The sequence below is a fragment of the Genypterus blacodes genome, unplaced genomic scaffold (genome assembly GCF_046128005.1).
Source record: "Genypterus blacodes isolate CSIRO-AG114 ecotype Tasmania unplaced genomic scaffold, CSIRO-AGI_Gbla_v1 ptg000067l_1, whole genome shotgun sequence".
Classification (NCBI taxonomy): domain Eukaryota; kingdom Metazoa; phylum Chordata; class Actinopteri; order Ophidiiformes; family Ophidiidae; genus Genypterus; species Genypterus blacodes.
In genome coordinates, this window is record NW_027466879.1 from 7,977,867 (window position 1) to 7,997,430 (window position 19,564).

At 38.9% G+C, this 19,564-nt stretch overlaps 2 protein-coding genes and 1 long non-coding RNA gene across 5 annotated transcripts; 2 read left to right on the plus strand and 1 right to left on the minus strand.

Moving 5' to 3' along the window:
* Positions 1-2,437: 2,437 nt before the first annotated feature.
* On the minus strand, positions 2,438-5,876 carry LOC143005013 (uncharacterized). The gene is made up of 5 exons (XM_076156241.1): positions 5,705-5,876; positions 3,781-4,467; positions 3,624-3,671; positions 3,454-3,532; positions 2,438-3,356 (listed from the first exon to the last, which is right to left on the minus strand). The coding sequence occupies exons 1-5, from the start codon at positions 5,766-5,768 to the stop codon at positions 3,185-3,187; spliced, it is 1,050 nt and encodes a 349-aa protein (XP_076012356.1). The 5' UTR covers positions 5,769-5,876; the 3' UTR covers positions 2,438-3,184.
* LOC143005014 (uncharacterized) lies at positions 4,481-9,673 on the plus strand. Of its 3 annotated transcripts, none has more exons than XR_012963997.1 (3): positions 4,481-5,387; positions 8,277-8,380; positions 8,876-9,673. It is a non-coding gene; the product is annotated as an uncharacterized LOC143005014 (long non-coding RNA). The 3 variants fall into 3 exon arrangements; XR_012963998.1 differs by having other exon boundaries at positions 4,481-5,381; XR_012963999.1 differs by lacking the exon at positions 4,481-5,387 and adding an exon at positions 7,968-8,089.
* Positions 9,674-13,450: 3,777 nt separating this feature from the next.
* On the plus strand, positions 13,451-19,216 carry apip (APAF1 interacting protein). Its single transcript, XM_076156306.1, has 8 exons — positions 13,451-13,671; positions 15,270-15,335; positions 15,445-15,545; positions 16,434-16,482; positions 16,583-16,700; positions 17,211-17,346; positions 18,439-18,606; positions 18,745-19,216. The coding sequence occupies exons 2-8, from the start codon at positions 15,273-15,275 to the stop codon at positions 18,842-18,844; spliced, it is 735 nt and encodes a 244-aa protein (XP_076012421.1). The 5' UTR covers positions 13,451-13,671; positions 15,270-15,272; the 3' UTR covers positions 18,845-19,216.
* The last annotated feature ends 348 nt before the right edge of the window (positions 19,217-19,564 follow it).

The following is a 19,564-nucleotide window of genomic DNA, read 5'->3' on the forward strand; positions in this document are numbered from 1 at the left end:
GTTTTCTACTTCCTTTATGTATTTATGTCAGCATGAGTGAGTGCCCAGCATTTGTCATGTTGAATCAATCAGAACAGAGGACACATTATGGGACAAGAGCAGAAAGTAGAAAAGTGCTTTCCTCACATTAAAGTGTAAAAAAAAAGTTTAGACCTGTAAATGAAAACAAGAAAACAGGAAGTTGTATAATATGTCCCTGATACTCAGAACAGTGCTCCCTTTGGCAAACTAATGAAAGTGCAGGATGGTACAGCATTACTTTTGACTGTTTGACTTATGGGATTAACACCCTGATGTCACACACACGTCCATCTTCAGTAAGCAGAGCTGAGAGGATTTAAAGGAGCAAAAGAGGAGAGGGTGTGGCCTCTAAAAACAGAAACAAACAGTACAGGGTCTGTTGAAGAGAGTAATAAAGGGGAAAACAGAGTGGGTCCCTTTGCAAGTGTCAGCAAATATGCTTAATGTTCTGTTTTTGATTGTATTGGAAGTATGGTAGTGTACTGGAATGTGTATGCACATATATGTTCATGTGCATGTGATTTTTGAGGGCAAAAGCGAGGAGACTGGTAAAGGAAGCTGATGAGGGAAGGTTGTCTCTCAAATTCTCAGAAGGCCAGAACATTGCTCTGTTTTGTTTTGAATTGTTTATTTCTTTGCTATGTGACACTTGCCTTGAAGATGTCAACTGCAGGGTGCAGTCAGTGTGATGACTCAATGTAAATATGTTCATTTCCATAAGTATTAGCAGGTATATTTGATTAGGAGCAATAAAGGTCATTCAGTCTCTCCAACTTCCAGATCGACAAAACTTTGACTGAGGATGGCTGGGCCTTCCTTACAAAATATTCCTATTCCTATTAGTTACACCTGTACAGTATAACACGATCCAATCCTGGGTCCCTTACCATATAGGAAATGTATACTATTTTGATTCAGTTTAATACATTTAATTCAAAATCGATTTTTAGATAATAAGAACCAAATCTCAACAGGAGGAGTTTGTTTTATTGTACAGGTGTATGTAATATAGTGTAACCGCTGTAATCTAAAAACAAACTGTAATTGCATCTAGGGTTAGTTAACTGTACTAATGAGCTGCACACTAAATACTGTCCCCACAACTTGCTGCACACAATGCTGTTACCACTGGATGTTGGCTGAATCTGTACAGGTTTTTGATCTTAAATGTACATAACACCTCTGGTTCAAACTAGCTGAAAACTCAGCATATATATACATATATATATGTATATACAAGTGCCTCCTTGCACTTTGTGTATAAACTCTATGTAGGTCATGTGTACATAATTACATAGAATATTTATGATAAACATTTTTGCGATTGTAAATGATTATATAAACTTGATGTTAGGTGTTGTTAGGTGAAGGACCTATACAAATGTACATAAACAGCTGAGAGAAGATGTATTATTATTATTATCATTATTAGATTTAAGAAAATTGAAATTCCAGCTATTGTCGCTTGTGGAATGATGAGTGTAGAGTTGGTTATTTGATCCTGGGGAATCTGAGGTCCTTTTTGGCATTTTCATTGAGACTGGCTTTGATTTGCCACCTAAAGCTGAAAGCTAAAAGCTGAAAGCTGAAGCTGTAAAACTTTAATCCGAACTCCTCTATCATGCCTGCCACTTTTCTTATACTTATCTACTACTTATTTACTCGATACTTGATTCTATAATAAGATTTATAATCATCAACATCAGTAAGCAACATTTTTCCAGAGGTAAAAATGTTATATTTATAATATTTAACTATTACAGAAAATGTGATACTTTATCATACGTCAACGCATCATACGTTTCTTGAAAATTCAAAAATTAAATCAAGTTTCAATGTCACTTAAAAAATAAATCTCAATCACGACAAAAAGGCTTAATTTTAAATTGCCAAAATGGTTTTGGAGTTCAGAAATTATCAAGTCATATTAAAATATATTATTGTAAATATTGTTGTTGGCAGCCAGTGTGTGTCTACATGGAGAGACCTCAGCAAGCCGCCCAGTGTTTGGCTCGAGCACAGCCTTCCTAAAAATTTTTGGAGAAAAAGCATCTTCCTCATCAATTCTCAGCACTTCCTTTCATACCCATGCAACTATGATTTTCCAACTATGTCCCTTTGTCATTTATCTTTGATCTAAATAACAATATGTTCTTAGTCAGCTGGCCTAGTGTAAGGAATATTTTCGATATATAAAACTTAATGTACAAATGTATTATTTTTTAGATAAGTAGACTTTTATTTTCTATTTTTCTTTTCGATTGACTACAAATCTATTTCCAAGAATGTATTTTATTTTCCTCTTGTCTGACATAATGAAATTCATTGTAATGCAAACATTCTTTTGACCTATGGCTGAGTGGGACTGAAGTTATACTAAATATAATGCAACAGAGCGCAAACAGTCAAACGGACCAAAAGTGTGTACATGTTTTAATACTTGTGTGTAAATGTTAATTGAAACAAATAAATGTTTATGGATGAGTTGCTGTTGTGTACATTCCTCAAATGGTGATGGCAGAGAGGATAAGAGCACATGAAGATCCAATAACTGCATTACATTGAGTAGGTGTGCTGTATAGAATACAAAGACAAGCTGTCTTTGTATTGAAATAATGTGAGAAGCCACAGTACTGCTAAATATAAACTTCAGTTCAGATCAAACACTTCAATAATATTAATAAAACATGTCTTTAAAGGCAATTTAACCAAGTTGGACTAAATCATTTTTTTGCAATAGTAGGCTTTCATTTACTGCAGAAAAACTATCACTGTAAAAAATGGATTTACATGACAATCAGGTCTAGAATGGTCTGTATTGATAATTCACACTCTAGAGGATAAACTGACTGGACACATTACCGGGCATTGTGTAAAGAGAAGTCATTCATATGTGCTTTATTTACAAGGTCAAGCCAGAAATGAAAGACTGCAACGGCCATTTAGCTGGCTGTGCGTCTTACTTGATAACTTGAATAATAATAGAACAATAAATACATTAACACATGTAGTAGTTTTAAAGTACAGGTATAGAAAGAGTTTTTAAATCAGCAAATTAATATTGTTTGTTCTGCATGGGCTCAGAAATGTGACTGTCCCCAGCCCTCCTTTTCTCCCTCTGAACTCATCTGTTCCAAACAGTCTTGTGGTTCTGTATCTGGTTTCAATCCTTCTCTGAGTTTGGAAGGTCCTCCAAGGGTATGACAGTGTACTCTGCTGTCTGTCCATTTTCTCTGGGTGTTTGTTTGTGTAGAAATGTCTCCATCTCTTGCTCCCTGGGTTGGTTTGTGTTGTTCAGATCAGTGACCTGAGATGCCTGACTTGGTCCATTCCACCTACACAAGAGGACATGGTTATTATACGGAATACGGTTATTAAGCTCTAAAAAGTTGTTACTCTAAATTTTTAACTGTTAATGAGAAAATGTCTTACTTTTCTCTGGTAGCGATGGCAACAAAAAGCATTATCACGGCAGCTAAACCAACGACAAAACCAACAATGATAATCCAACCTATAATGAGAGAGTCTGAGTTAATACACAGAATTAGTTATTGTTTACATATTCACGTGAGCTTATCATGGCAGCTCTGTTGTTCTCTCACCTGGTGTACCCTGTCCTCTGTTGGCTAATTCAGTGTTAGGTGCAGGTCCTTCAATTAAAGAAGATGGAAAAAATGAACTTAAAATCATTCAAAGGCAGCCAATAAATACAATATCATATTAACATTGCAAATAGTTTTGAAGAGTGTGGGTTTTTACCATGAGGTGGAATAGCAGCGACTCTACTGGTCCCCACTACAGTATGACGAATCTCTTCAGCAGTGGTTACTTCCACTGGAATTCCAGAGCCTGACCCTTGCGTTTCCCCAAGCATTCTTGGCGCGTTGTGTGTGACAAGAGTAGCTGTTGAGGTTGATGGCACAGTGCTGGCGTCTCTTGATGTATGTTGTTCAGTGTAGTCATGCTGAGACGTGGCGCTGAGGTTTGGGATGGGGATGGAGGTGGTACTGAAAGGTGTATCAGGGCTACTGCCAAAGATCTCCCCATCTCCAGAGCCTAGATCTGGACTGAAATGAGTAACTGAGTCGGGGCTCAGGGTGCTGGGGCTGGGGTACACAGCAGGTTCAGTATTGCGTGGGGCCGAGCTCTCAACGGGGAAAACACTTGGCGTGGTGCTTGAAGGCTGATCATCTCTCAGCTGTACAGTGGTTGAGAACTCCTCACCACTGCCTCCTTCTCCACTGGCCTCAAACACAACAGGTGGATATGTAGTCGTCTGAGTTCTCTCCTCCTCTTTTTCAGGCGGTTGCTGGGTTACCTGAACAGTTGTGTTTCTTTTGGGTGATTCAGTTGTGGTTGAATCGTACAAGTAATCAATAAGAAACCCATCCGTCACAGCCTCTCTGAGAACATCATCCTCGCCATTGGCAGGAATCTGGGTCACAGCTATGACAAAGAGAGGGAAAAATACAAATCACCACAAGTGTTTACATACTAGCCCTGACATGAGGGGAGAGGAAATTTACCAGGTTAGGCCACACAGTGCTTATGTGCTTGAGCCCAAATGCCTGTATAAACTTGTTGAGCTCTGCTTGGATGAGGTGTGGTAAGAGACAGGGCGAGTAACGATTAACTTGGAGGTGACTAATCATGTGCGTCTGCTAACAAAAGAGGAACCAGTTCATCAAAGCATTCGTTTTCATTAAAGCATGCCACACATCCTTTGGCACTCCCAGTATAACAAACCAGGGCTTAAGTGTTTCTCAATTTTACTTGGAAGGAAGCCATTGTTAGGGTTTGTTACACACATACACCCAACCTCAATGGAGGAAGCAAGAGATAAATAAGGCAAGAAACATTGAGAGAAGTATATTTAGGTCATTTAAATTTAAATATACTTCTCTCAATGTTTCTTGCTTAAGTCATTTAGGTCATTTCTTAGGTCATTTAAATGACCTAAATATACTCAAATATATACTGAATATACCAAATGTTTATCATAACTTTATAGAAGTTTTGCTTAATTTTGCTTTCAGTACCAGATCACAAAGCTCCACTATCTGCTTCTGCCCAGTCATGTTTGGCTCTGGTGATCGCTATGAAGTTACCAGCCGCCCAAACTTGTGTAACAGCTCTTTGGTTTCACCTCATTCAAGACATGCTGTACGCATTAATGCACCTCCTGGAGCAGCACAGCACATTTTACAAAGACTTCTGTGTGTACACGGAAGGGCCAGTGAAACCTACACACCGAAAATGAAACACTACTCTGGAATTCTTGGAGATAGAGTTGGGCAATGGGTTCGACCTGAAACCTAAAGAGCATTTAAGGTGGCAGTAGGAGATGTGCTGACTCACCGGTAAGGGTAAGGACACAATGAGAGTTATTGAAATTTCAGAGGACTGTTCAGATTAATTATTTAAGCCTGCAAAACCCCTGACTACTGACAGCATGATCTCATTGAGTGCGGTTTGTTGTGTTAATCCATTGTCAAAGTCAATATCGTGGATTATACAGGATATGAAAATTATACAGTTTCCTATTCTTTGATCTGAATTTGGATGTGATTTCATCTTCAAAGGCAAAATCTGATTTTCAGCTTATCAGAATATCACAAGACATTCAAGTAACAGAGGTTTTTGAGAGATAAATCATGAAAAACAGAAAGCTTGTGTCACTTACCATAAAAAGGCAATGAATGAACAAGAGCAAAAAGTCCAAGAATAAGCCCAAAAAGAAGATTCATGACTCTCACACCAGAAACTGGGGTTTAGCGAGAATGTGCTTGGAGTATTGAGTACACTCCAGTGATGATGTGAAGCAGGTGAAATTCCTTCAACTTTTATAACACACCAGGAGGTAGGTGTCACACAACAATGGTTGGCGACACGCACAGGGAGGGCTGGCACACCTGTGAACAGAACCTCCTTCTCACAGACTTTCTCACGCCTTCTGCTTGTCTTCAGTCACAGCCTCCAAACTTTGTTGCTATGTGTTTGAGTTCATATGGGCAGATAAGTGATGCCATCAGTAGTTGCCTACATTGCTGTTTGACATCATCCTGTAAAAACTGTACCTATGAGGTCATCACATTAACTTTACTGATGTCACCCCAGACTCTGCGTCCACACTACTGTGCCACGTTCTCACGACCTTCTACATCCATGGCTTTCTACTTTTTCTTACTTGTAAACCCATTTTACCTCAGGGTCTACGATCTAAGTTAAACGACAATAATAATAATAAGTATACAACCTTCTTAATCTCTCTCTCCTTTCCCCCTCTTTCCGTATAATGAACAATCTGCAATATGTCCTATAACTGTATGCGCACTGTCATGTCAAACGCTTGCTTTAATAAAAATATACAATATACACGTAAATTTCTCTGTAATTGGAGGTACAAACTTGCTTAGACAGACACACAAACAACCTTGTATTCCCCTAATGCTTGAATCAAATAAGGTGGAAGTTAATGCGTAGGAATAACTGGTAAAAATGTACTGTACTGTAAAAAGTATTAAGGACTCCTTGTGAAAAATGGTTCCTGCCAGCACTTTTTTTATTCTAATAGAGTAGAATTTTGAATGCAGGATTTTTATATTGTATCTTGGTCATTTTAAGGGAAGGATTTGAGTAAGCAACACACACACACATATTAAAACATGTTAGGACTGAAATAAGATATACTCCTAATTAGTTAACTTGATGTTAAGGTGTTACAGGTAGAATCAGTTTTCTTTAATGTCACATTGGTTAGAAACATTGTGAAAAAGTAATGCACTATGTCTAACTGAGACCAAAGAGATGTTGGCTGGCATTTACAAAAATATTTCTTCAGTTATTGGAGTTATTGGAAAATGACGTTTAGTTCCAGAGAAAAAAGATTATTTCCTTATCATTGCTTCCTTATTATTTTAGCCTTTAGGTTTGTGACACATTTCCAGAGAAAGCAATGATTCTGTTTTAGACTCAGCTAACAATCACCTCTCTTCAATCATTGTTACGACATGCTAGAATGTGGAGAGATGCGTGCGTCACAATCATGGCCGTGGCCTCAGGTGATCCAGCATTTTTTTTTTCATGTGACGTTCATCATTTCTTACTCAGTGTACGTGGGTGAGAACTTGTCTAGTCCTGCACTCCACACCCAGAAAGTTTTAATTTCTTTTGCTGTTACGAATGTCAATTTACAGTGTACATAATAGGTATGACACATAGTGATAATAACCTCAAGGCTCAAACTAAAATCATGTGCTCACAAGCATTCAATAGTCAGCTTTCATTGGCTTGACAATGAGGTGAGATTCAAGGTTATAATCAAAACAGGGGATCGGATGCCTTGTGACACTGTGAGCATCACAACACAACCTAAATATACACTTCTCAAAAAAATTAAGGGAACACTTAATCTTCACAGTATAACATCAGGTCTTTTCAACTTTAGGGATCAATCTGTCCATTTAGGAAGCACAAGTGGTTGTGAATCAATTTCTGCTTTGGTGCAAATGAAAGTGACAACAGCTTTTGTTGCTCTCTCCTTATCCTTCCCCACGGATTCTTCTCTAGTTTTGTGTTTGCTAGTGTCCTTGTCAGCACTGGTAGCATGAGGTGGTACCTGCAGCCCAATCAAGGTTTGCGTGTCTCCCAGCACAGTGTCAAGAGCATAGAGGAGATACCTGGAGACTGGCTGCTACAGAAGGAGAGCTGCATCGGGCCGCAGAAGGGCATTGGTATCTGCTCCTTTGTGCGAGGAGGAACAGGAGGAGCACTGCCAGAGCCCCACAAAATGACCTCCAGCAGGCTACTGGTGTGCATGTTTTTGACCAAACTGTCAGAGACAGACTCCATGAGAGGGACATGAGTGTATTGATCTGACTGCAGGCACCTGGATTGAATTCCCATGCAAACACATTGTTCCTGATCCAACCAAAAAGCTTTGGTAAAAGAAAAAGAAAAAGTCCCAAAAAAGAGAAAAAACAAAGAAAGCTTAGGAGAAGCAAGAGAGATTCCTTCTCTTGTGCATGGCCAGGTGAACAACAGGAACTGAAGATTTGAGTGAAAAAATGTAAGAAAAAAAAAGAAAGAATACATTTAAAAGAAGAGATAATACAGCAAATGATAAACAAACCGTCAAAGACTGTATTTACTTCCTGTTAGTCAGCAATTAGTCACAGTCAAAGTATGACAACAGCTAGGTGTTTAGTCTGTATTTAAAAATTGCGCATAAAAATTCACTGCTTTGATGTTTGCAGGGTGTTTATTCCAAAGAGCGTGGGAGGTTTGATTTCCAAAAGATTATGTCTTGGTGTTTGGCACAGCGAGCAGGCCTGCCTGCTGTGATCTATCTAAGTTAGAGGTAGGACCTTAAAGTTGGCCCTGGTATAGGAGTGTGAAAGCTGGGACTGGAGAGCATAAACCCAAAGATGTACCTTTTTACTACTCAATGTTTAGTTTGCTCTTAAAAAAATAATTTGTCATCTTGTTTTCTGTCTTACTGATTGTTATGCAAGGGCATACATTTCAATGTCATGTCAAAAGATCAGAGAAATCACACAAATGTTTTCTAGCTAGCACACAGACTGGGCGGTTTAGAAGTGTTTTTGCCCGGTCGAGGTGGCCGACTTTAATGACTGACTGAAGTACCCATGAGCCTCAGAGTAGCATTTATACAGGGGAGAGGTACAAATACATGCCCTCAGCTGCATGAATCGGCTGTGTATCATGATCAGAGCATTTATTGTTGTAATTATGAATAAAACACCATTATTGTGTCTGGGAGAACATTTAAAGATTTGTGGTTGGATGTAGGCATTTTCATCTGTTTCAACTCTTTCCTCTTTTCCTGAGCCAGCAGGCCAAGTGAGGCAGCCCAGATGTCCCTCTCCCTTGCTGATGCCGGCATCTCATCCTGGACACCCAGAGGTGCTCCCAGGCCAAATGGATATACGATATAATCTCTGCATCATATTCTGGGTTTGCTCTGTGGCCTTCTCCCAGTTGGACATGCTGTGAATACATCCCCAGGAGAGTAACCAGGAGACCTCTGTTCAGATGCCTAAGCAACCCTCAGCTGCATCCTCCCGGTTGTGGTTGCTTTCTGAGCTCCTTCCTGATGTCTGAGCTCACCACCTTTGGGGACAAAGGTGAGTTGTAACACCTACAGAGGGATTGTTTCAGACGCTGGTGGCCGCAGTCTCATTTCTTACAAGTATAAAGAAGTACAAAGGCTTTGTCTGGAAAAGGAAGAGGGCTATATGACTGCCTGAGGCGATACCCCCACATTTAAGCGTAATATTGGAGTGTTGCTTTGATGGATACAGTATTCCTGATTTTTCTATTATAAAAATGTCTCCACATAACTTCAGTAGTTTGGAAAAAATCAAGATAGAATGATTGCTAACTTGCTTTGTGTTTCATCAGCCTACAAACTTAAAGCGATGTAGGACGGACATGAGGATGAATTCTTAATGACTGAATTCTCATTTTGGGCCAAGCTTTTCCTTTGGTTTTTAAGATTCGGACTTGAAGCAGTATTTCGCTTTAGTTGAATATTTTAATTTTTGAGAAGCAAGACTTTATATAAAGCAGTGCACATTTGGCCCCTGGTGAATTTAGAGCATTTACATTTTGAAAAGACAGAATTATAAAAGAGTTGTGTGTTCCAGTCCAGTGTTGTTAAATCTAATGCTGGCTGCAAATGCCTCACACAAGCAATATTCCACTTGTCTTCTCACTTGGAATAAATACTGTTTTGATTTTGAACAACACTGTTTCTTGCTCGATTGCTATGCTGTTTAGTTTTGGTTTTGGTTTTGGTTTTTAGTTTTTTGTAAGTCTGCACCTTGACAGAGCAATGCTATTCTTCAGCTGTACATTTCTCAATACTGTAGTTTTGGAGAAAAGTTGCCAATACATGATACTTACCTCAACTGCATTATTTTGACTAGAAGTTTTGAAAGTGAATACATTGTTCTTCTCACGCAATCACTCATATTACTTATATTTAGTGTTGGCTTTTCAGAAAGCATGAAGGAAGAAGCACCTCTTGGTTCAGACGTCAGCGTTAGAACTGCTACTCCTCCACACAGACAGCTGAGTAGTTTTGGGCATCTGATCTCTTGGACGCCTCCCTGTGGAAGTATTCTGGCCAAGTCCAACTGTGAGGAGACCACAGGGCAGACCAGAATATGCTGGAAAGATGAGCCATCTGTCCTGAGAATGCTTTGAGATCCTCTAGGGAAGAGCTGGAGGACGTGGCTCGGAAGAGAGACATCTGGGCTACTTTGCTTAGTAGCCTCCATGATATTGACCTGGATGAGCAGCAGAAAATGAATGGACGTATTCAGAAACATCTCTGAGAAGAATTCAGTTGGATGTGCATACATACATTTAAATCAACCAGTTCAGTCAATTAGTCGTAAACTCATATGATAACAGCAGTTATCATTTCATTTGGCATGATCAGTGACATTTTAAAATCTTACTTGCAAATTTTAATATTAAATAATTGAGTTGAAATGGAAATTGAAATGCATGAAAGATTCCCAGTCAAGCCGTGTCCATCACAAAAAGATGAATGTTTTCAATGAAATGAGCTCCTGCCATCTGTCACTACTTTTCCTCTGTGACTCATCATGTCAAAAATTGGCCACTACTTCAGTTGGTTATGAATTATTTTATATCAGGCTGCAGAACTGGATGAGTCAACAACTTGCACCAAATGCAGAAAATCATACTTAGACTACATCAACACAATGTCTTCAGCATCAGGCTGTTTTGACATACAACAAGGAATCCTCTCTACACATCTATGAAATTACAGAACCAAAACTACAGCAAATAAAATGAATAGTGTTTCATTCAAGTTATTTATCATAAAAAAAAGTGAAAACATTCGACTAAAGGTACCATTCAATAAAAGTGTGGAGTAGTGAGTAAAAGCAAACACAGTGCCATAGAAAGACTGGTATTTGGACTCCCAAGTGGCTCCCAGAAACCAATCTGAGACACGCCTTGTTTTTGTTTCTCAATGTTCCTAACTCCTCCAGTTATATAGGAGAACACAGAAACTGCCTCAAGCTCTCCTTCATTTGACGTTATATCAACTCTTCTGATCTGAATAACTCAACTGCATGACACAAAATAAAAGGAAACATGGCAAAACATGAAACAAATCGTGAGAGGTAATTGTTCCAAAAGGTGCCGCTCCTTTTTTTACGTTAAATGATTTTGATGTCATAACTATGACATACGGATCGGCCGTCGGGAACTGTACAATCTTCCGAAGGAATGTTCAAGTTGTCAAATTTGCTGAATGTAATTTGATTAATTACACGTTTTCTCAAAACACAAAGTGACAGGGAAACAGGAATACATAATCTGTTGGATAATTTACAAGAATTATTTAACAAAGGTTAAGGTTAGACTTCTGATATGTACCTGACACAAAAAAAAATCGGTTCACTCAAAGATCAATCAATACACAATACAGCATGCATGTAAAAACTAATAAACATTTTATTCTAATGAAGTAATAAATGTATTTCTTTTCAAATCTCAAGTAAACACCATAAAAACATTAAATCAATGTTGACATTCAGTCAGTAACAGATCTAGATTATGCAACAGCATGTCAATTTACAGCAGCCCCATCAACGGCTTATCTGCTTACCAACAAGTTCCAGCTCTGCATGCATTCAAAACGATGATGTGAATCTCACCCTGTGAATTTAAGGTGCGGTACCTGCTCAACACTCTGTGATCGGATAAGAATTTGTTCATTCTTGTTTCTATCCGTTAATATATCTCTGGCAGAGGGTATTTGTTTTTCCTTGGCAACATTGGAATACAATTACATGAAATAACAAACAAGACATATTTTGGTCTGGATTGTCTTTTCTGGGTTTCTGCATTAATAAAGTGCCAAATGCAGCAACCACATCTGGCACCTGTTTTATGAATGATTTCAACCACTTTTTATAAGCACGACTGGTTGGTTGTTTTGATTTGGCTCCATGCTGTCAGACTTCAGGGAAACTCATTCTAGCAAAGTGAACATCACCTTTAAAATAATCTTTCAAATTATACTGTATTTGTTAATAATGCTGTTTTTTAAATGTGATCTGTAAGATATGTCTTTTGCTATAATTTAGTGGATCTTGATCTTGATGTCGTTTTCGTGATTCTCAGTTATTCCCTGTTTGCTTTTAGCCACTCTTGAAACATACTGGTTTTCGTAAATGGTTACATCTCTCTTTCTGAATATATACGCCATACATCAATCAAATCAGTCAAATTGTATCATGAAAGAAGCGCACTTCTTTTTCACACAGAGGTATTCTCAAAAGCAGAAAAGAGATATCAGTTTCTCAGAGGAGATGTAGCAAGACCAGAGACCAAAACCATTGTGGGAAGAGGAGTGGCTGATTGGAGCATCAACAGGCCAGTCCTGATAACAATCCTACACCCAGAGAGATCCAAGATGGTAAATTCCTATGTACGATAAAGGAGAACACAGCATGTTGAAACGAGATGCACAAACTCTTGTGAAACTGGTCTACTTTCAATTTCTAACTTGCTTTGAAATGATTTTGAAATATTTCATGATCAGCTCATACGCATTCACTTGTCTCTCCTCCTACCTTCTGTAAGCCGGCCGTAAATTGAGTTTCTTAATCCTGACAAGGGACGTTAAGACTTTTGCAAACTACTGTACATCAAATAAGATACCACAGCGCTTTAAGGGAACTAAATCATGTAAAATCAAGTCACATTTATTTTTATAGCCCAATATCACATACATGTCTACAAGGGCTTTACAGGCCCACAGCAACAGACGGATGCTGGATAATGAAAGACAAGGAAAAACATAATAATATCAAATGGCCAGGTGTTCAATAGGAATAAATGGTGGGAAATACAATAATACAAAAAGAAAATCTGGTATAGAGCATATAGACCATCTAGTTAGGACACACTTCTTTGCACACATTCCTCTGCAAAGACAGCAGCCTAACCACAGCTATGCTACATACAAAAATGGAAAAGATCTTGGAAGTGGTCATGGCCTACTGTGGAATTATCCAAACTATCCTTGGCAAACTCACTGTTCTCAGCTGTGGGACCATAGAGCAGGACATGGGCTTTTTTTTGTAACTGATTATGTTGTGTGCAGGGTGATGGCATGAAGGATTCCTGGGCCACGTTCAAAAAAGGAAATAAAGAAACAAAAGTATAAAGAAAAAGAGGAGAGAGAGGGAACAGGCCTCAGCACTGCTTTTAGTGAAAAGAACTTTAGCTGAGACGATGAGAAACAACTGTGAATAACTGTTCAGGTCGAGGGCACTTGAACGAAACACGCCTTCCAAACCGGGAGTTGTAGTTTACGAGGAGCACGTGAAGGAAGCATAAACCAACTGTCTCATATCGTTGCTGCCATGTTGTAAATATTACTAAATGATAAAGTAAATGACAAAGCATTTCCTTAGACTTACTTCGTATTACGAGATAATAAATCCTTGTAGTCATGTAATGTCCAAATTAGTGTTGGGAGTTTGCTGTGTTTTTCTCTGTCGCATATTGATGACGTGCAGTTGTCAAGCGCCGCAGCCACACAGTGTACTTTAGCACATTTTACAACTAAATTAGGTGAGTGCATTTGTTACGTTATGATATTGCTTGTTTTGTTTTACAGGAGGATTCACTGTTGCATTGTTGTCATTGTGTCTGTACTTAGTAGCAGTCAGCTGGGACCTCGTGGGTTAGCGAGCAATATGTAGCCTGGTTTGGGTCAAGAAGCGTTAAACGATAAAGACCTCGAAAATGTAAATACAACTTAAGAATTGAGGGAAATAAAATAATCAACCACGACGTTCCTAAAGCCATGGATATTGATGTTGTTTTTAAATAACTTTCGTTGTAGTCGTCAGTGACGCATTATTGCTCCAACTCAGGTTGATGCGTTCGTTTCGTTCCTAGTGCAGCTACAACGTAATTCCAAAGATATTCAGTGGCAAACATCCGTTTACGGAGAATTTTGTAATTCTAAACAAACCAGTTCGAGTTCAAGCTCGTCTGTGATATGCATCTGTACAGTGACATGTGTCCGCTCACGTCCAGCTCCACACAGCCCTCTTTAGGGGGAAGAGACAGCAGCAAAGCTATTATGATTTATTATTTCTTACAATAAAAGTGATTATCAGAAAGCGTCGACGTTCAACGTCCTAACTCTCCAAACAGTGTTAATTTTTACGTTTAAGTATCGTTATTAATGTCGAGGAGTACTATTTCTGTATATTGCTTTTGAGTGGTGAATTCATGTAGATCTTTGTTCTGTAGAACAGCCGGGTTCAAGTATATTTTCGAAAAGAGCTTGGTTAAGCTTTAAAAGTTAAACCATCTGAAGTGAAAGCAGCCACTTCAATGTGTCAAAAATGCTGAGAGGGGATTTTGAGATTTTAAATAAGTGGCCCCGGATGAACGAGAGAAACAAAAAAGCTGAAACAAAGCTCTCATTTGTATTTCTCATTTATCCATAGCATATCCAAGATAACCTTGTTTTTTTAATATAACACCTCTTGAGATAAAAATGTACATTCTCAAGAAAATATATCCAGATTTATTTTTTATTTGAACTTTCCAAATTTGTTTTCAATGTTGGAGTCTGTTGGGAACTATATCCAATGCTTTACTGGCATGATCACATTGATATAGGTAACATCTTCCATATAGGACATGTCTTATTATGACAAAATAATATGGAAGACGTTAGGCAAACATGTAAGGAACCTAATACACATTTCTCAGGTTTCACATTAGCCACATGTCCAAATGTAAAGCATGTGTAACCTGGCCAGGCCTGACTTGATAGCACTTAGCTGAGAGCCTGATGTTGACTGGACATGGTGTCTCACTGTCTCGCTCACTGGGCTGCATACAGTCTCCACTGACTAGATATGTGTGTCCTTATTCAAATATGTTGGATGTTGACGTAGTGGAAGCTTTCCTGGCAGGTCAGGACCTATGGATTTGGGATTAGGGATGGATTTCCACAGGCATCAACCTCAGTCAGTTCACAATGTCTTATCACTTTATGGCATTCCTTTTATTCATTTTCTGCCCAATAATGGCACCTTAGAGCTTTGAACCGTGCTGCTCATCTCCCTTCAGTTTCAATTGCTATTTTCTTCCCATCTGATGTCGCATTGGCAGCTCTCTCTTCTCACCATGAAATGTTTTTCTCACAGGACATGTCAGCGTTGTGTGGCACCAGTAATTACCTAGATGTGGGTCATGAGTCTGCGGAGAAACAGGCAAGAATAATAAAAACAGAACATGAATACTATGAAGTTCAAATGATATGATGCAGTGTTTAGCGATGCTACAATTCATGTGATGCTGTTCTGCCTCTGTGACTTGCAGGACAAGGAGCATCCTCGTGTCCTCATCCCGGAGTTGTGCCGACTCTTCTACCAGCTGGGATGGGTGACAGGGACGGGCGGGGGGATCAGTCTGAGGCGAGGGTGTGTATGCAGATCTACTGCATCCCCTGATGCTGAGCTTTATTTTTCACACAGGCATTGGCAAACTAATATCAGTGGTTGGGATTCTCTTCTTAAGCTCTGATTTTGCTGTGTTCACGGTTTAATATATTATTTAATCATTATATTTCCAGCAACTTTGTCATTTTTACTCAAAACTTACTCAAGTAACTTACTTTACTCAAAACTGATTCCTTACTGCTACTATCAGGATTTCATTAAAAAACTGAATTCAACCATCAAATAACAATTAATAACAACCAACTCATCATATCTTAATTCATATGTATGTATTTTTCTTATATTTTAGGCTTTCTTTTACCATTCTGTATTTTTAAATTTTACTTTTTAATCTAGATATTTGTTGATGATCGTAGGTCTTATTTTATGCCACACGTTGGTTTTTACCTTTAACATCTTGTGTTTTGCATCTTGAATTTAAAGCTCTGTACATTTTCCTTACAACAAACAAATTTGACGCAGTGATAACTTCAGATCATTTAGACTCACACTCAAACACACACACCTTTTCATAGAGTTTGAAGGAAACGGCAAGCTGAAACCGTACAATAGTCAAAGAAATCAGACAGAATGTCCAGACTCCAGCACCAATGACTACAAAGTCGGAGGGCAACAAGCAATTACCTTTTTAATATCTGCCTTGGTAATTGGATTTTATTTCTTGTTATGTTTTTGTTGTATGTTTCAGCTTGGTGAGCACAATTAAAAGAAAATAGAAAATAACAAAAATACTCCCTTATTTCATGACAAATTAACTGCTGACCCCACTTGATTCCAACATTACTGTATGGTCGTTCCCCATGTGTCACTTATTGATGGAGACTGGGATGTTTGTTGTCTAACCCGTAGAGAGCAGATCTACATTGCCCCATCAGGGGTCCAGAAAGACAGAATTCAGGTGAGCACGTTCAGATACACCATGTTCAACTCTGCTTTACTCACCGGAAGGAATCGCTCGTAAAGAGAATCTGCATAAATGTTCTGTTTCTGTAACATAGCCTGAAGACATGTTTGTGTGTGACATGGAGGAGAGGGACATCAGCTCTCCACCCGCCTGGAAGAGGTTAAAGAAGAGCCAGTGCACCCCCCTCTTTATGAACGCCTACACTATGAGAGGTGAGACCATGAATACACACACACACACACAGAAGGCAAAAAAACACCAGGTCATATCGAAATGGTGGTATTACGATGTACTTAAAGGTACAAAGGCTGAATACAATTCTAGGATTGTCATTCTATTTGTCTTCTCTTTTTTAAGTGACAATGTATGTCAACACATTTGTCAAATTAGTAATGGATGGCGAACTGCAGACTGCATACATATATTTGGAAAAAAACTGTTTTATGCATAATCGTCTTTTTGAATTAATGAATGACTTGTAAGTTATTTTGCAAGGTATACACTCATCTGAAGTACACTTTATAGGAGGGAGCTTTTGAGACAATGTTATTGAATTATACCAAAATATTTGACATAATGCAGTGTGTTGCCTGATCTCATATTTTGTGGCCAACTGCACACTCACTTCCGCCCAGCCGCAATTATTAGCACAGACGTGGAATACAAATACCGGTAAGCTACACACAAACATCTAAATCTTCATTTCCTCTGCTTAAATCCAGGGGCTCAAGCAGTTATACACACCCACTCCAAGGCTGCTGTCATGGCAACGCTGCTGTATCCTGGCAAAGAGTTCAGGATAACGCACCAGGAGATGATCAAGGGGATTCGTAAGGGCACCTCGGGCACTAACTATCGGTACGCAATCAAGCAGCAAGAATTAGTGAACTGCAAAGAGTTTTCAAGCATTTTTCACATCTTTGATTAGATTACAGCCATGAAAAGTCCACATTTTGCTGAACTTTGGCTTTTATGATAGGAGCAGAGATTGGTAGAAATGGAAAAACCTGACTGATCCTGCCAGTTTATTAATAGAGGGTGATGAGGATTAATGATACAGACGAAGTACAGCGGTGGAAAATGAACACCTCACACCAGGGGATATTGTCCAAAATGAGTGGCAGGCAAGAATTGGCATAAATGAAACCTTTTTTCAACATAGAATATTCGAGGTGAGGCTGTAACATAGCTTCACATTACCATTTGCATGAAGGTGGGACAATGTGGGGGGGAAACAGAGATTACAGCAATACTTGCACCAACGCGTTGTCTTGTGTTCTTAAAACCAATAAAAAGCAAAACAGTAAATCAAACTTCCAAGAAATCAATCGATCCCACCATTAAATATAATTAAGACAGCAGCCAACTATATTTATGTGTGATAAATCAATATTTGGTTTAAACCCATTAGACACCTATGCTCTGCTCATTACAATGATAATAAAGTTGTTGTACAGCAATTTTATCGTTTCAAATTACAGACAGTTTTGCCTTCATCCTGTGCTTAGAAGCAAGCATTATGTAATTTACAATGTGCTCTGTTTAAGTACTGTGCAATTTATCACAGAGAGACGAGCCACAGTGGGGGGAAAAAAGCATTTTAAGGTTTAAAGTTTAGACAATGATGGAGTTAACTATTCAGGCAGGTGAGAACAAGTGGTGAAAGTTGACATTTTGACAAGATTGCTCTGCTTCCAGTCAGGAAAGTGGCAGGCAGTCTGCGGCGCTCTGGATTCAGACTCATTATGTCACTTTGATTTGACTGCTTGACAGTCTGAGACAGCAGTGTCAGAGACTGAAACACAGACTGTAACAGTTGCACAACAGAATTTGGTGCTGCTTTAAAACTTTGCATCAGCCAGTGTGATGGAGGCAATTTCATGTTTTATATGCTTATTTATATCGTACTCACATTTTGGATATTGATGGGCGGTCATTTTGGATCTACAGGTACGACGACACTCTGGTAGTGCCCATCATTGAGAATACACCAGAGGAGCGAGATTTGAAAGTGCGAATGGCTGGGGCTATGGAGGAATACCCAGAATCCTGTGCGATTCTGGTCCGCCGACATGGAGTCTATGTTTGGGGCGAGTCGTGGGAAAAAGCCAAGACCATGTGAGCATTTTCCCTCCAGCGCTAACTAATCCCAACTAAGTAACCTTGTTTGTGTCTGAGGACATTTTGTACATTCATGAAGTACATATCTAATATTGATACACTGGTTGACATTCTTTTCATTGCTGGGTTTTGTAGGTGCGAATGCTACGACTACCTGTTTGACATCGCCATCCAGATGAAGCACTGCGGCCTTGATCCTTCCGCCTTCCCTACGGAAGAGAATGCAATAGTTTGAGATCAGTTTGCTGCTTTTTGAAACAGACATTTGTTGCAGAAAATTCACCACTTTTCAATCAGGAGAACAGATTGTAATCAAACCACTTTCAGAGGAGAATGTTAAGATTCGATGGTAAGGGCAGAGTCAGAATCGGAGGGGACTGAACGCCTGTGAACCAGAAGCAGTTTGAGCTGCGCTGCATTGCACTGTGGGAAAACTCCTGAGCAAGCGGCTGTCAAATCAAAGTCCTCAGGTTCAAATGCTTTTCTATTCAACTGTGATTGCTGAATGAAGTTTTCAGTATGTCAAGCATGAACATTTTATGTATCTCAGTTTATCCAGAATGGTGATAACCTGGTTTTATTTCAATCAATAAAGTTTTAATCATTACTTATTTAAAATGTCTGAGGTTTTAACCTACCTTTAAAGGTCTCCCACATGAAAGCTGTTCACATTTCATTCTTTTTGGGGATTTTGGATTCAAGGCGGTCTCATTTTCCTAAAGGTTTGTGGAAGCTACAAATCTTTTCCTAATTTCAAAGCTGAAAACCTGAAACTGAAAACCCATTTCAGTTTAGACTACTTATAAAGAATGCACAGAGTAGCTTGTGACTTTTGATCAACACTAGCAACATGCTCATATTAAACGTGTATGCAAATACCTTTCAGTGAAAACAACCGTCTGTCATTTAGAATATTGTTGTTTCATTGACATCCTTTGATTTTTACAGCAGACGA

Coding starts and splice junctions, on each gene's coding strand:
- LOC143005013 (XM_076156241.1), bottom strand. CDS start 5,768: ATGAATCTTCTTTTTGGGCTTATTCTTGGACTTTTTGCTCTTGTTCAT. Junction 4,468..5,704: donor TCATTCATTGCCTTTTTATG/GTAAGTGACACA, acceptor TCTTTGTCATAG/CTGTGACCCAGATTCCTGCC. Junction 3,357..3,453: donor GCCATCGCTACCAGAGAAAA/GTAAGACATTTT, acceptor CCTCTTGTGTAG/GTGGAATGGACCAAGTCAGG.
- apip (XM_076156306.1), top strand. CDS start 15,273: ATGTCAGCGTTGTGTGGCACCAGTAATTACCTAGATGTGGGTCATGAG. Junction 15,336..15,444: donor ATGAGTCTGCGGAGAAACAG/GCAAGAATAATA, acceptor TGTGACTTGCAG/GACAAGGAGCATCCTCGTGT. Junction 17,347..18,438: donor ACCTCGGGCACTAACTATCG/GTACGCAATCAA, acceptor TTGGATCTACAG/GTACGACGACACTCTGGTAG.